We start from the raw sequence: 18,364 nt of genomic DNA, 5'->3' as shown, positions 1-18,364 counted from the left end.
ACGAAGACTCCAAAACCCAAACCAACCTATTTTCTAGACAAAAATAGATCTTTTGTAGCTGATAGAACCGTAGAAATTTTCATACGATATGTTATTTTCAAAGAAGAAGTAATGGTGGACCCATAAAATATTTAGACAGTTAAGAAATGGGCTAGGCTTAGTTCCGTGACCGAGGTTAGCAATTTTGTGGGAGTGGCCAGTTATTATCGCCAATTCGTGAAAAACTTTGCTTTTATTTCTACTCACTTGACCAGATTGACTAAAAATGAGGTCTCATTCAAGTGGTTTGACAAGTGTAAAGAGAGATTCCAAAAGCTTAAGACTCTTCTGACCACAACACTTATTTTGACCATACTGATTTTAAGGTAAAGACTTCATTGTTTATTGTGATGCTTCACATTCTAGCTTGGATGTTGTATTGATGCAGGATAAAAATGTTATAGCATATGCTTCGCATCAATTGCAGGTGCATGAGAGGAACTACCTGAATCATGACTTGGAGTTGGCAGCGATAGTATTTGCACTAAAAATCTGGGGACATTATCTGTATGGTGCCAAGTGTGAGGTGTTTACTGGTCACCGCAGTTGGAATACGTGTTCTCCCAGAAGGACTTGAATTTAAGACAGTGAAGGTGGATGGAGTTGCTTAAATACTATGACGTCACTATCTAATACCATCTAGATAAGGCTAATGTGTTAGCAGATGTATTGAGCCAGAAATCGGTGAGCATAGGTAGTTTAGCCTATTTGGGGACTCTTAAGCGGCCCTTGGCTAGAGAAATTCCAGCCTTGGAAGCCAGGTTTATGAGTCTAGGAATCTCAGAGAAAGGTGGGATAATGGTCGGAGTTGATCTAAGGCCCACTTTCATAGAAGAGATCAAGACTAAGCAGTTTGAGGATGTGAGCTTAAATGAAATTAGAGAAAAAGTGTTAATGGACAAGGCCCAAGACTCAACACTTAATCCAGGGGGGTGCTTCACTTTAGGGGAAGGATTTGTATTCCCCGAATAGATGGACTAATTCAGAAGATTCTGTCTGAATCTCATGGTTCAGAATACTCTATTCACCCGAGAGTGACCAAGATGTATCAAAACTTGAAATGGTTATATTGGTGTCCTGGTATGAAGAAATACATAGATGAATATGTAGCCATATGTCAAAACTACCAATAGGAGAAATACGAGCATCAAAGACCTGCAGGTTTACTTCAAAGAATGCTTATTCCTGAATGGAAGTGGAAGAGAATAGCCATGGATTTTGTGGTGGGACTTCCTAAGACCTTGGAAAAATATGACTCCATTTGGGTAGTGGTTGATAGGTTAACAAAGTCGACGTACTTCATTTCAGCTAGAGTGGACTACAATGCACTACAGCTGGCCAGGATTTATGTGAAGGAGATAGTAAGGCTGGACGGGGTGCCTCTTTCTGTTATTTCAGACCGTGGTACACATTTCACTTCCAATTTTTGGGGTAAAGTTGCATGAAGAGTTGGACACTCAACTGACTTTCATCATGGCTTTCATCCATAGACAGACGGGCGGTTGGAAAGGACTATCCAAGTGCTGGAATATATGTTGAGGACGTGTGTTATAGACTTCGGGGTATATTGGGATAAGTTTTTTCCCTTGTGTGAGTTCTCCTACAACAATAGTTACCACTCCAATATTGATATGGAGACATTCAAAGCCCTATATGGGAGGGGATGCAGGTCTCCCATAAGTGGTTTGAATCTTCGGAAGTAGAGCTATTGGGGGTTGACTTAGTTAGGGATGATAAGGATAAGGAAAGAAGCATCCAAGCTAAGCTATTAGCAGTTCAAAGTCATCAGAAAGAGTATGTTGATCGAAAGTTAAGGGATATGGTATTCAAGGATGGTGATCAAGTACTTCTAAAAGTGTCATCCATCAAAAGGGTGATGAGATTTGTCAAGAAGGGTAAACTTTTCCCTCGTTATATTTGTCCTTTTGAAATTCTTGACTAAGTAGGGCCAGTGGCGTACAGATTAGCGTTACTATTTAGCTTATATAGGGTATACTCGGTGTTCCACGTATCCATGATGAAAAAGTACCATGGAGATGGGGACTACATCATTAAATGGGACTCGGTGTTATTAAACAAAAAACTCCAGTATGAGAAGAAGCCAGTTGCAATTCTTGATCGTGATTTCCGAAAGTTGAGGACTAAAGAGATCAACATGGTTAAAATGTAATAGAAACATTGTCTGGTAGAGAAAGCTACTTGGGAGACTGAGAAAGACATGCGAGACAAGTATCCTTGATTGTTCGACGAAACAGGTACTACTATATCTTTTTCTTTAGCCCTATTTTCCTTAGTTAGTCACTCAGAAATGAGTGATGGATAAATTGGTATCTATTATAACAACCTATCCCCGTCATTAGAAATAGGCCAATGAAGAAGGATTTCGGGCCAGAAAACTTCGGGTAGTAACTTCGAAAAAAATTAGCCTAGGCCAAACTTAAATGAATTCTGAGTCAAGTGAAGTCTAGAGTAATCATGTGAATGATCGGAGGTTAAATATATAATTTTATTCAATACGCTGATAGACAAGATGATACGGAGCATTTATGGCTTCGCGAAATCACATTAAGACGAGTAAAACTCCCGAAATCAAAGTTGGCGTGAAGGGTATATTTTAATATGTCCTTGAAAAGGGGTGTGTTGTGAAATGAGGACTTGTCTTGAAGCACAAACTCCTACCTCACTATTTCGTATATTCTGCCAGAGTGGGATTATTCCTGCCAGAGTGGGGTAGTCGCGACTTAAGTCGCGACTAAGTCTAGAAATGGTCTTTTTCTGCAAAATCAGCTTTTAAGACTTTAAGAGGCTACCTAGGGAAAATTCTATCAATTTTCCATGGATTTCCATGCTTAAGGTAAGGATTTTACTCCCTAAATTCATCATTTGATTCCTAGAACTTAGAATTTATGGTTGGTAATCATTGGGGAAGGGTTTAAACTGAAGACTAATAGTGGAAAATAGCCCTAGGGTGGGGTTATGATCATGGTTTTGGCCTAGGGTGTGAATTGTGTTATATTTCATGATAGTTAGGCCATGGTGTTGATCCATAATATGTGTTTACTGTTTCTAGACCAAGAACGAGAAGAGCGAATCCGGAAAGGGAAAGTTCTTGCATTGTAAGGTTGTTGAAGCATGAATTTGAGGTAGGTGATGGTCTAGTTTCCCGTTTGTGTTTCATATAATTGTTAAATTGCTTCATGATATGCATGTATGTATATGAATAGGAAAACCTGCTAGATTATGTGTGAAATGATCACTTGCTGTCTTGTTTTGTAATGAACTTGTTCTTGGCGATATAATGTTGTAAATATTGAATGTATTTGTGATTGTGGTATGTTTGGATCGAGTGTCACGTTCTGACACATAATTTGATCGGGTGTCACATTCTGGCATATAATTGGATGGTTGTCACGTTCCGACACATATTTAGATCGGGTGTCATATTCCGACACAAAGTTGATTGTTTGTAGGTCCTTTGTGCGAAGTTATAGCATATGGAAAATATGGAGTTGTGATATTGCTGAATATGGTTGAACTTGAGATTAGTTGATTTATTCTGTATATGTATATGCCTATTATGTGGAATTTACTTGTCTATGATCCGCTACTGGCTAACCGCATCATCCTACCAGTACACCATTATTTTTGTATATTGATACTACTTTTACTCTGCCATTTTGTTGAGTACATGGCATATTCAGCCGGCTATGAAGAGACCTTGGTTAGAAGAGTAAAGTTCGTTCTGGTTCAAGAGTGAGCTATTTGTTTCAAGCTGTCGTGAACTCTTCTCTATTCTAGTCCCCTTTTCAGGACTCAGATTTTCAAACACTATTTAGTTTCATGATTTCTTTCGGGAGTGTTCTCTTTTTTCTTTACATTGACATTTAGTTAGAGTTTTGGTACTGACGACTTTCAGTTCCTAGGATGTTTTCGCATTTCGTTGTTATTAAAATTGTTAGCTGAGTTTATGGGAACTCAATATTATGTATGGTTTTAATCATTCTTCCGCAAGTCTTTAATTGTTATCTCTTAAGTTTGACAAGTTGGGCAGTAAAAAAGGTTCTCCAGTCGGAGAGTTATTATGAGTGTCAATCACGGTGGGTCGGGGTCATGACAGGACCCTCTTTATATTGGTTGTTGATGTACTAAACTGTTGATTTTTTTAATGTGAAAACTGCTAGCTAGGGTATATACTATTAATCATGGATTTAGACATAATATTCTAACAATTTTCAAGATTAAACATCTAAGTGGGAGATTGTTAGGGTATATAATATTAACCATGCATTTAGATATAGTATATTATAACAATTTTGATGGTTAAAAGTGTAAGTGGGAGATTGTTGGGATATATACTATTAACCATGGAATATATATTATTAACAATACATTTATATATAGTATTTATTATAGAATAATTATTTATTCAATTTTAATAAAATGTTTAATAGATCATATATTCGTTTATCTATCCATTAACTTATATAGTAGATGATTTAGTGTATAGAGTTTTAGCTTATACACGGAGGATTAAATCATCGGTTCTTATAAGTATAAAGTTTTTTGTTCACAATCTAAGATGGAAATTGAACAAGCCATCGGTATGACTGTAGCACAAAATTATATATAATTTATCTTGATTATGAGAACGGTATAGTTCCAACTTCTTGTGCTAGTGCATTTTGTATGTATTGAACGAGACTGAGTAGAGATAGTTGTTTTAGACTGATTGAGAAAAACATATTCTCTAAACTGTTAGATACACTTATATTCTCAATCCTAATATAAATATTATGATCTGTATTTATTAATTATCATTTTTATTTATTAAAATGTGAGATTCTGAGATGGGTCAATATGCATGATAGATTGGAGGATAATAATATATATTGGTGAAATAATAAGTTAGTTGATGGAATCCATGTCTCAATATAGAGATTGATAATATGCCTTTTTGAGAAGCTTATAAGTTTTCATTGTGTGAAACCTTGCAAGTGAATTTATAAATCCGACACCTGAAATAAGTTAAGTAGTGCTCTAAAGAAAATTAATCTTTAAGTTAAATTTGTCAGTAATTTAATTTATTAATTTATCTGTAATCTTAACATGGGAAATTACATAAGTGATTAATGGGAAATTTCAAAATATAAATGGAGGAGTGCATTTACGAATTTGTAGTGGAATGATTTGTAATTTATTATGGTAAGAATAATATCAAATTAATTATTTAAATTATTTCCATAATAGGGAGCCTCAGTTAATTCCGCGGTCCCTATAGTGCCCATAATTTAACTAGAACTCAGAATTCTATTTTCTTCTCCATTTTGGACTGGAAAAAGGTCCCTATAAATGGGGGTTCTCCTGAACTAAAAAGGATGGATGTAGGGTTTTCTATGTGATACTTGCCCACCCAAATATTGAGAGAGTTCAGTTGTGAACTTGAGATCACTGTAGAAGACCGCAAAACTACAGTCTAACATGTGGATTCGCTTGAAGATATTTGCTCACGCTTCAAGAGGTATTTATCAAATTAAATTGCAGCAAGTTTATGTGTTTTAGCATGATCGTCATATGTGTTTTAGCATAAACGTATGTGTTATCTATTATTCATGTAAGCAGTATGATTCTAGTATGATTCCGCTGTGCATATAGTTTTTCAACAAAAACAACTTAAACAAGTACAGAATATGTTCTGAATTATGTCAACCATTCCATATATTATACAAAGAGAGATTTGATGCTATATTGCTTTGGTGTTTTAGTCTAATATTTCTTATGTAGGGTTATTACCACTTTAGTATAATGAGCTTAATTTATATACACTAAGGGGTTGTTTGGTAGCTGGATAAGAAACAAGTTATTCATGTATTTATTTTCGTATAACTTATACGATGTTTGGTAGGTAGATAGAAAATAAGATATCCATGTATAAAATTAATCTGACATTTGATTAACAATTTAGAAATCCACATAACTAATATTTATTATGCAACATTCCAAAAAAGAGATTTTATTTTGGAAGTTTCCACATACATCATTTTTGGGTTAACGAGTTTGGATTTGAGTTTAACAGTTTCAATAGATCTTGCGGGAAATCTATGACATAGTCGGATGTTTTGCACGGGTCTCGAAGGGCTTGGGAGTGGTTTGGATCATTGGTTGGCTTTCTAGTTCATTAGAAGATTTTGAGTCAACATTTGGTAAAGACGACCTCGGATGATGATTTGATGATTCCAATAGGTTCGGAACTTGTTATATGATTGATTTACATATTTGGTTTGTGTCGGCCCCGGGGGTCTCAGAGGAGTTTCAGGTGCTTATTGGAAGCAGGGGCGGACCCAAGGCAAGTTCAGGGGTTCATCCGAACCCCCTTCGTTAAAAAATTACACTGTATATATAAGATAATTTTTTTAATTTATGTGTATATATTTAACATTAAACCCCCTGAGCATAAGCCAAAGGACTAGCTCAATGGCAAATGGGGTTCAATATTTTGCCTTAACTTGTTTCAGCTCACGGGTTCGAAACCGAATAAGCATATTTTTTTTCTGATTAGCGTGTTTAATTTTTTTTGAATCCCACTTCATAAAATTTCTGGGTCCGCCACTAATGGAAAGATTTGATGTTTTGAACTCAATTTTGGTCAAAACTTTGTAATTACATCAAAACATCCACTTATTATGTATAAATGATCTTCCTAAAATCAGTAAGTTGTCATGTCCTCAAATTCAGAATCCATAAATTTAAAATTTTGAATCCCCCACTTAAAAGAAGTTAGGAATCATTGAGTACCTAAATAAATAAAAGAATATATCTTTTAACGGTTTAGACTTTTTAGATAAAAACAGTTCATACAATTCAATATGTATATTTTCATAATTAGAAGTTCAGGATTTGAGTCTAACAATATTTCTATGCATGAGAAAAAGATTAATGGTATATGAAAAATGAATCCAGTAGGGTAATTTTAAAGTTGTCTTGTTAGAATATGTAATTGTCCTTGTGCAGAAACACAAAGGAATCTAAAAGACATTCAAGAGAGAATTTTGCAATGAAAATGGTGTGCAGTTCAATTGCAACTCCACATGCTGATTGTCATGAAAAATATTGGTGAAGAGAATCCAATTGAATAAAGTGAAGTCTGCCACTTTGTTAACATCTTGTTCCTTTAGGTATAACTAAAATGTTTGTCATGAAAAATATTCTTACAATGAAAAACATCATGTAAAACATTTTTTTAATTTGTATTTAAACGAACTCAAAGTTGATGTCATAGGGGTGTACATGGACTGGGTTGGTTCGAATTTTTTACAAACCAAACAAAACTATTTGTGTCGGGTTATTAAATCTATAAACCAAACCAAACCAAACCAATAAAATTTGGGTTTTTCGATATCAATTTTTCTCGGATTTTTTGGGTTTTTCATAGTATCTAATAAAAAGCACAGAGCAGTGCTTCTTAAAAAGAGTTCTAGTACAAAATATTAACATATAAGATGGAGGCAGAACACTGTTTGAAGTTTTAACTTTATAATATAACTTTATAAGATGGGCTTTTTTTGAATATTATTTAGATGGGCTTCTCAAGTCCAAATCTAAATGTAAGAAAGAAAACAAAAATTATGAAAAAAATTTTAAAAATATTTATAAATTACATTTTAATAAATATTTTTATGTATAACATAATTTAAAAGTAGTATATCTATAATCGGGTCGGTTTGGATTCGGTTTGACTTTTTTTAGTTAAAACCAAACCAATCCTATAATGGTCGGGTTTTTTTTCCAAACACCAAACCAAGTCAAACCAAACCACTAGTCGGGTTTTTTTCCGGTTTGGTTCAGTTTGTCGGTTTGGTGCGGTTTATCGGTTTGCCCTGTACAGCCCTCGTTGATGGAATGTGGTTTCTCTTTTTCTTCTATTTGACTTGTCGATGCTAAGGAATAACCCCTTCATCTATGTCGTTTAAAGTTCATCCAAAACATAGGTTTATTTGGCAAGGACTAAAATAATTAGATGTTATGCGGAAGCTAGCAAAACAATTATCGAAAGATGATAAATTAGATAATAAAACAAAAATATATCAAAACAGACAATATTTTAACGTGGTTTGGTCACTAGACCTACATCCACAAAAGAAGATGAGAAATTCACTATATAAAAAAGACTACGAAATATAGAGAGAAGTAACATTACAAAATTTACTCCGCATAAAAAGAGGTGAGACATAAGTGGTGGTATAACACTTGTGTCTCACAAATTCTCCCCCTAAACAAAACTCTCAAAATCTTTAGGACTACATTATGAATGCTACCAGAAAGGAAAGAGCCTCAATTTATAGAGTCCAATTTTTTTCCTACAGCCGAAATGATTAGACAAATATCCAAAATTTATGTTTTCACTTTTAGAAAAAGAAAAACTCAATTATGGCAAGAAAATCAAGGCAAGTACCTAACAATTCTCCTCCTTGGCCTGAATTTCTAAAAAACTAAATTTGTTGCACCTTCTTCACATAATTTTTAACAGGTTGAATCTTCATCTCCAAATTTCCTCCATTAAATCTTTGTTTTCACAAATAAAAATCTTCATTACCATCAAATAGGTTGCGCCTAGAACATGACACATATGAGTTAGTGAAATTACCGAAAGGTAAGAGAGCTTTAACAAAAAACTGAATCTTCAGAGTAAAGCAAAAGCAACAACCTAAAAACTATTCTTCAATAGTAGCTCGATCAGGTCCCTTGCTGTCTTGAGGAAGTTTTTCTTTCTTTTGAGCACACACACCTTTTTCCTTTTTCCTTGTAAATGTGATGTGTAGAACTGAGTTGCTTCATGTTCTAAAGATGGTATTTAGCATATGGACGAAACAACCTAGTATCTTTTGATTAGCTGGACATCTTTGTCCTTCAGCTGTTGCCCACCAACCACAGCAGGTGGTGGCAGTTTTTATAGCTGGTCTCCATTTGATCTGTGATGCATATCATTCATGGGACCAGGTCCGCCAATCAGGTCTCATGGTTTGTCGATACACAAAACGTGAATGTGCACCTCTGCTGCAGTGTCCACCAACTTTTGCAGCTTTACAGCTGGACTCCACTTTATCTGTTACTTGCTAATCATGGGACCAGGTCCGCCAATCAGGTCCCACGGTTTGTTGATGCATCAAAACTTGAATTATAACAGTTTTCCATGATAAATTTGTGTCGTTTCTGTTGCATTATTACTTTCATTCATAGTATAGGAACCTGGTTCTTATATTCATTAGGTGGTCTAGGTTTCTTCATAGATTCACGTATGTGACTATAGGATGTTGGATTTGGAAAAAAAAAAATTATAAGAACAAAAAACTCAGAAATACACTTGTTCAAACCAAGTAAATGTGAAACATTAGTGCTTTAATCAGCCTCTTTAATCTGAAGTTTACAGCAAGAACTGGAGATGAGTTACATAAGCTAATTTCTTCCAATCAAAATTTGATACAGATATGATTTTTTATTCTACAGGGGAAGGGTCATTCCAGCAAACTCTGCTCAAACATCTATTGCACACTTTGGTTTGATTTGCTTAGATGAACATAACTCTGTGTTTCTCAATTTTCATCTTTAGTCCATCTTTATCTGCTCCAACAATCTTGTCAACTACCTTCCCCTTCTTTATCAGCATGAACGTTGGCATCGCTTGGACCCCATATTCCTGAGCTACGTCCTGTTTACAATTCAACCAAGATTTGAGAAATTAGTATTAGTCGAGACGTTAGATTAGTATGGAGTTGATTTCTCATTTAGTCTCTTAACTAATAGTTATTATTTCAGAAAGTCATATTTCTTCATGATTTTAATTTTCTTCAGTAAAAAAAAATGACATTCTGAGATTATAAGTATTAGTTGAATGCCATATGAAAAATCAACTCGACGAGTATGAACAAAATAGAAAAGGATTGTTATGTTAAGAATTCATACAGCCAATTCATCAACATCAATCTTGACAAACTCAACATCTGTATATTTAGCAGCAAAGTCATTGATAACTGGTTCCATGTATTTGCAAGGACCACACCATGTAGCTGTGAAGTCAATAACAACCTAGTAGCAACAGAGCAAAAGATCCCAATGATTAGTGTCTTCTACTATACAATTAGTTTAACTTTTATATATTGACATTGTGAAATATTTGTTTACATTATCGGATCACTCAAAAGACGACTAAACACATCGATAGTCTTTTACACAGTTAATGTGTGTAAATTAAATCAATATATATAATATCTCATTAGAGAAATAGCAGAAAGGTTCTTGCAAAATGATTACCAATTTGTTTGTATCTTTCAAAGAATCAAAATGAAGCTTCCATTTTGTTGAAGAGTGGAAAGCAATGACTTGAGACCTCTTGAATTGTGGTGTGGTTGGCATATTATGAGCTTCATGCAAAGTAGCTGAGTAGTTAGCACCCATTTTTTCTTTGAGTAAAAGATTTTTGTTTTTGTTTTTGTTTTTGTTTTTGAAAGATTTTCTTTGGCTTGATGTTGAGGAGCTTAGAGTTTTGCAGGGACCCTTTTTATATTGGTTGCTGATGACTGATGAAAGAACTTCTCTTTTCAAATGTAAAAACAACTTAAACTAGTTACAGAATATGTTCTTCATTATGTCAACACGCTATCATCAAGCTCAAAAGTAAATATACCACAAGAACTTGTGTTTTGTCATATATAAGCACTTCTTTTTCTCTCTAACTTTTAAACGTGGAATTTGCCTAAGGTATCATGTGCATTTCTTTTTTCTGAAGCTTGTCAACCTAGAAGCCTTTAGTCTTTCTCTTTGACCCGGCTTCATCGGCTTTTCCTCCATTATGGGCGTCATATACACCCTTTTTTACGGACTCAGCATCCTTCGTGAGGCTTCCCCACCGATATCGTATTGCGGGGGTACGACTCTAATATTATATTTAATTTGTCAGAGTCTGGTTTGGACTATTTTTTGTCAAAGTCCAAGCAACCTAGCTAATGGATTTATCGCTTGGGCTATGCTATCATCGAGCCCAAAAATGTGTGAATCTTGTGATTTGCCTTATATAACACTTCACTTTTCTCTCCCTTTTCGATGTGAGATATGTCTAAGCTAAGGTGTCATGTATAGCCCTTCTCCGGAAGCTTGTGTACCTAGAATCATGTTACTCCTCTTTGATTCTCCCATTAGCCCCCTTCGTTATAAGCATCACATCAAATCACCTAAATGATAACTTTAGAAAATTATTCATAATTAATAAAATTTGTAACATGGAAAATAATACAAGCAATTTACTACGATAAATTTGCAATGTTAGTATATATAAGCTAAACTAATTATTCTAATAGACTGCATTTTATATATTCCCACCTTGTAATTCAATTATATTTTCTCCTACTAAAATCAAAACATTATTTTTGTTGAAATTTAAAATTTAAATTTAACTAATCTTTACTTGTTTGAAAGACAAACATTTTTCCATGTCAACGTTTGATGTCCACAAGGCACAGTATAAATAAGTTAAAGTGTTTAGTTAGATGATCATTTGATAAATTAAAGTACTCAACTAACAATTAAGGTCAAATTTAAATGTGTATCTCTATATTCTGCCTAATTAAAACGTTGGATACCATTTTGTACAGGTAGATGACAAATTCTATTCCTAGTTGATCATGGAAAGTTATGCTCTTTAAAAAGTGAATTTATTGGATATGAAACCAACTTCTCCTGTTGAAAGGAATATCTAGCAAACCACCCTGGCCAGCATCAAATAATTAGCTCAAATGGTATAATTATGTTATGATATCTGCAAATTAAAAGTAATTAAACTTCGTTAGTGGTGTTTCTTAAAGATGTATCTGGAATTTAAACTTAATTAATTAATTTAACATTCTATGGTCCGGAAGAAAAATATTATGTTTAGTTAAACTCAATAACTAAAAGAAAGACTATATCATTTGCTCTGTTATACTCAATGAACGATGTAATAGAGAGTAATTAGAAGTTTCGAATTTGAGTTTCACTGATCGCCACTATGAAATGTTTCCATATATGAGATAAATAAATAAAGAATGATATTATATGAGATATGAATCCATTGAGGTAGTTCTAAAGTTTTATTCTTAACATATGGAATTTTCCCCACAATTCATTTACAACTCCATATGCACATGCATTGTCAAAGAACAAAATTTATAAAAAGATTGAACAAAGTGGAGTGTGCCACTTTCTTAACATATATATGAACTAAGATGTTTGTGGTGAAGAATATCTTACAAAAGAAATATATACTTCCTTCTTCCATTTTACGTGACACGGTTTAATTTATACGATGTTTAAGAAAAAAAAAGAAAATTTGTTAAGTTTGTGGTATAAAATAATCTTTAGATAATTGTGTGTTTATAAATCATTTTATCAAGGATAAAAAAAGAATTTTAAAATTAAATTATTTTTTATTATAGTAAGTTAATATTATTTTTTTAGAACGGGACTACAAAGAAAGAGTACCACCTAAAATAAACGGAGGTAAGATTTTTTTAGGATTTGATTGGAGGAAAGTTGATGAAATAAGCCTTTCATCTATGTCGTCTCAAGTTCATACAAACTAAAAATTTAGAAAATTATTAGTAGAGCCTATAGAAGAATGAGATAGAATAAAGTGTGAGAATAATGTAAATTGGAGCAAGTTGATAAAAAATGAAGAAGAATTAATCTAAATAGCTGATTATTTTATTGATTAAATTAAATATAGCTATCAATATATATAGATATAATATATGTATGATTATATATAATAAGTGTATTATTTATGTGTACCGACTAAAAAAATAAATAGTAAATCTTTTCAGCTATTCATATAAAGACAATATAGTGAAAGAATTAGAAGTGGATTTGAGTCTCACAATATTTCCATGCATGAGAAAAAGACTAAATAGTGTTGGGATAAAATAATAGTCTCGGGATAAAATTTTGATGTCTTGTTTGGTTGTCAAGTTTGGAATAACTTATCTCAACATTTATATCATATTGATGGGATAAGTTATCACATATACATGGTGGGATAAGTTATTGTCACACCACGAGAGGGTACCCTAGCGTGGCCAATACTCGAAGGCCATTGCTAGTCCCCAAATGAACCACTTGGTTGGATCACACATTCAATAACTCAGCGAAAAACTCAATATGAATTTAAAAGACATTCATGTTAGTCACGTCACAAGAGGGTACCCTAGGCGTGGCCGATACTCGAAGACCATTGCTAGTCCCCAAGAGAACCACTTGATCGGATCACACATTCAATCACTCAACGAAAAACTCAACATGAATTTAAAAGGCGTTCAAGTGGGCTAACCAAATCAACTATTTGAGAAGTATAATGTATTTAAAACAAATCTCAAATCAACTTCATAGCATAAGGATAGTTTTAAAAACCAAAACATCTACTCGACACTATCATCTATTTGTCTATGAAGACTCTATCACTATCAAAAAGGTATCAATGACAAGCTCATTGCTACCCCAAATAAAATACTCAAAATAAAATATAATGATACAAGATTGCCTTCGGATGCAAGAGGAGGACTCACCAAAAGCTGAGAGTAGAAATGATCCTCAACGATGCGCCTGCTGATGATCTCTAATATCTGTATTTGCATTATAAAATGATGCAGTTCAAATATCGTCAGTATATGGAATATACAAGTATGTAATATAGCAGAATGAAACATGCATCAAGATAGAATCAAATCAACTCAGAGACTTCCAATCGGGAATGTGAACAACTCATTCAAGATATTCTAAGTCTAAAACAAGAATAAGATTTAGACAAAGACCAATCATATACATTCCAATCCAATCCATTCGAATTCAATTCAATCCAAATCAGAGTACTATCAAGACCTATATGAGAGTTTCTCTTATCCGACAACCATCACTTATGAGCCAATGATAGTACAAAAAACTGGCGTTATTGCCATGTCCGTCCATTACCTTGCCAGGGTAAGCACAAATTAAAAATTATGGATCCATAACCAATCAAATCCTATCATACAGGACAATAATTTAGGAAACGTCTGACTTTAACAGTTCAATCCTCCCCTAGGTTTGGCGACATAGTTATTCATTTCGAGTTATTGCTTACTCTTACCCAATTTGGTGCTTGATAATCCTCCCAAGACTAATGCTCATAAGACAATCAATCCAAATCAAATCAAATCAGTCTCTTTTGGACTCTTTTCAACTCATTCGTTCTATCAAATCAATCATTTCAACCAATCAATTTCTCAATCATTCTCAAATCATTTATTAAAAGAGGTTTTAGACAATCATCTATGACAACATTCAAGACTATCAATTCATTAACACTATCAATACTATCATTATGCTCATATTCTAATCAGAATCATGCATTCACAGTTCAAGGCTCTATACTAAATTCTTAATCATGGTGCTTTTTCAAATCAATTCAATCAAATCCACTCATTTAAATTAAATACTCAACTCTTTTAAATCTCTTTAAAAACATGCAATCTCGACTCAAAATAATGCATAGAGAAATAAGGATCACAACACAGTTATAATCTTAAAGACTCTTTCCAATTCAACTCGAGCTCAGCTCATGCTCAAATCATCAAGTTCTTTCAATAAAATATATATTTTCAAAATAATGAAAAACTTTCAAAGATTCCTTAAGCTCAACTCATGTGAAAACTCAAACTCTTATAAAATCATTACTCAAAATCAAATATAATCCTCAATTAGGGTTCATGTGAATGAAGACACAAACATGCATCCAAATCAAATACTCAATCCATGAACAACATCAATACGTATTTAAATAAGTACAAGGAACTCAAAAGACAATAAACTCAATAATTCAATTCAAGGAACTCGAAAACTCCAACTCCAACTCAACTTAACTCGAATCAATAAAGATGAAGGGGCACGTGGACGAGCTTAGTCCAACGTTGTGTTAGCCTTATATACCTTAAAATCTCCACAAATCTTGATGAAAAATCTTAACTTGAAGAAGAACAATCAAGATATATACCCTTTCTTGAAATTCTTGGAATCGTTTTCTTGGAAACTCTATGGTTAGGATTTAAGATTTTCCTTAGAGATTCATGAATAGACGAAGAAATTTTAGTTGTAAAGCTTGAAATCTATGAAGAATAACTTACCTTGATGAAGAACCTTGAAAGAGAACCCTAACTTGATGTTTTCTTGAAATTCTTGAGCGTTCAAGTTTAGGAGTTAATGAGAGGGTTTTTAATGAGGAAAAACTGATTTCTACATATTTAGGGATATTAAAATAACTCCACAAAGGGTTATAGGACAAAAATATCCTTAAAAAATAAAAGGGACTTCGTTTGGCTTAGGCCTTGAAGTCTGCGTCCTCTCCTCATCATGGAACCATCATGGACTTTTGTCAGGATGGAGCGTCTCCGATAAAATGGACATAACTTTTTACTACGAACTCCAAATGAGGTAAACTTGACGGCGTTGAAAGAGGACATGTATATCTTTAATTTGATAGGTGATAGGCCACCTAAATCTTAATATTCAGAGATCTATGGTCATTTAAATTTGACCCTTATAAGATTTTATACGAGAACTTAATCGGTAAAGGATCTATCAACTCGACTTAGTACTAGAGGTTCCTTACGATCCTGATTCACCTCTAATATACTTCAAATACTTAGAAATTGATCGTACAACATATATATACAATTAGAAGTCATCGGATTCGAGCCTGTACACATAAGAAGAATGCCTCGGGTCTTAGCTTAAAAAATTTCAGGGTATAACAGTTATCCCAGGATAACTAATTTCAGAATAATTAATCTTAAGATAACTTGTTTCCAACCAAACGACCCTAATAGTATATGATAAATGGATCCACTAGGGTAATTTTAAAGTTTTCTTGTTAGAATTTGTAATTGACCTTGTGCAGAAATACAAAGGCATCTAAAAGACATTCAAGAGAGAATTTTGCAATGAAATTGGTGTGCAGTTCAATTGCAACTCCATATGCTGATTGTCAAGGAACAAAAATTTTGGTGAAAAGAATCCAATTGAATAAGTGAAGTCTGACACATTGTTAACGTATGTTCCCATTGTGGTCCTTTAGGTATAACTAAAATGTGTTTGTCGCGAAAAATATTCCTACAATGAAAAACATCATGTAAATCATTTTTTTAGTTAGTATTTAATTGAACTCAAAGTTGATGGAATGTGGTTTCTCTTTTTCTTCTATTTGACTTGTCGATGCTAAGGAATAACCCCTTCATCCATGTCGTTTAAAGTTCATCCAAATTATAGGTTTATGTGGTAAGGACTGAAATAATTAGATGTCATGCAGACGTTAGTTAAGTAATTACCAAAAGATAATAAATTAGACACCAAAAGAGACGATACTTTAACGTGGTTCAATTAATCGGCTTGCATCAACAAGAAGAGATGAGAAATCCACTATATAAAAGAAAGTACAAAATATCGAGAGAAGTAACATTACAAAATTCAATCAGGATAAAAAGAGGTTCACACAAGTGGCAGTGTAACACTTGTGTCTCACAAATTTTTTTCCCTAAACAAAACTTTCAAAGCCCTTAAGACTACATTGTGAATGCTACCAAGTGAGAAAGAAAGAGCCTCGATTTAGAGTCCAAAACTTTTTCCTACAACAGAAATGATAAGACAAATACGAAAAAATTATTTTGCTTTAAAAAAAGAAAAACTCAATTATGGTAAGAAAATCAAGGCAAACACCTAACAATTCTCCCACTTGACCTAAATTTCCGAAAAAATAAATTTGTACTCCTTCTTCACATAATTTTTAACAGGTTGAATCTTCATCTCAAATCTCTTCAATTAAATCTTTGTTTCCACAAATAAAAGTTTTCATTACCATCAAATAGGTTGCGGCTAGAACATGACACATATGAGTTAGTGAAATTACCAAAAGGTAAGAAAGTTTTAACAAACAAATGGATCTTTAGAGTAAAAGAAGAACAACCTATCTCTGGGCGTAAGTATAAGGCAAGGTTGGTTGTCAAAGATTTTGGTCAAAGGAATGGGGTTGACTTTGATGAAATTTTCTCTCTTGTTGTAAAAATATCTTTTATTCATGTGGTTTTGAACTTAGCCACAAGTCTAAATTTAGAGGTTGACTGGATGAATTTCTAAACCGTTTTGCTTATAGTTAAGAAAAAAAGAAAATTATGTTTGCAAATTAACAAAGAGCATGTATGACTTGAAACAAGCTCCAAGGCAGTGGTACTTGAAGTTTGTTTGTCATTGAAAATCAAGGATACAGAAAAACTTCTTCAAAAACACTGTGTATTCTTTCAGAAGTTTAGTGATGATGAATTTATTATTTTATTACTTTATGTGGATGATGTGATTATTGTTGATAGAAATAAATTTAAAATTGTAGTTCTTAAGAAGTAGTTGAGCAAATTGTTTGAGATAAAAAGCTTAGTGCCTGCAAAGAAAATTTTATGCATACAATTCCACGAAGATGGAGATAAAAACGAGTTATCATTATCGCAAAATTAAGCAGTAGATTGAGAAGGTACTCAAGAGGTTTAAAATGATAGAAGCAAAAGTGGTTAATTCTTTTTTTGCAAAACACTTTAAATTGAGTACGATCCAGAGTCCAGCCATTGATAAAGAGAAGAAGGATATGTCTTGTGTTCCCTACTCGTTTTGCTAAACACTTTAAATTGATGAAGAGAAGAAGGATATGTCTTTTATTCCCTTCTCCTCTACCATTGATAGTTTGATGTATGATATGATTTACACTAAACTAGATATTTCACATGTCATTGATACAGTTAGGATATTTCTTTCTAACCATGGAAAAGAACACCGGGATGCAGTAAAATGGATATTAAGATATTTGAATGGTACGATAAATTTAAGAGTTTTTTCATATATCTTTCCACATGGTATCTTTAAACTACAAGATTGAAAAATATTTTGGTACATTCAACATATCTTTAGTTTTAGACCACATGATTTAAAAGTTTTCTTTATTATCTTAAATTATATGTCAAATCAAAATCAGATAAATATATTGAAGCAGATGGAGTATGAGTTACGAGTTTAGGTGAATTTGATAGTTTTGGATCAAACCTTGTTTGTGTGTTAAGAAAACTGCTAAATATGTTTGTTTTTTTAAATAGATTTAATCCAATAATGCAAATGGTTAGTAGGTTTTGTGATATGTCGAACTCATAAAGTCGAAATTCTAGATTCACCTACGTGACTATAGATGTTGGATTTGGAAAAAAACATTATAAGAACACAAAATTCAGAAATACAC

At 33.2% G+C, this 18,364-nt stretch overlaps 1 protein-coding gene across 1 annotated transcript; it reads right to left on the bottom strand.

Annotated features, from left to right (window-relative positions):
- Positions 1-9,374: 9,374 nt before the first annotated feature.
- On the bottom strand, positions 9,375-10,582 carry LOC129880229 (thioredoxin H2-like). Its single transcript, XM_055954173.1, has 3 exons — positions 10,345-10,582; positions 9,997-10,119; positions 9,375-9,742 (listed from the first exon to the last, which is right to left on the bottom strand). The coding sequence occupies exons 1-3, from the start codon at positions 10,486-10,488 to the stop codon at positions 9,602-9,604; spliced, it is 408 nt and encodes a 135-aa protein (XP_055810148.1). The 5' UTR covers positions 10,489-10,582; the 3' UTR covers positions 9,375-9,601.
- Between the last annotated feature and the right edge of the window lie 7,782 nt (positions 10,583-18,364).

This window comes from Solanum dulcamara, chromosome 2 (genome assembly GCF_947179165.1).
Source record: "Solanum dulcamara chromosome 2, daSolDulc1.2, whole genome shotgun sequence".
In the NCBI taxonomy this organism is placed as follows: domain Eukaryota; kingdom Viridiplantae; phylum Streptophyta; class Magnoliopsida; order Solanales; family Solanaceae; genus Solanum; species Solanum dulcamara.
This window is presented reverse-complemented; position numbering and strand designations above follow the sequence as displayed.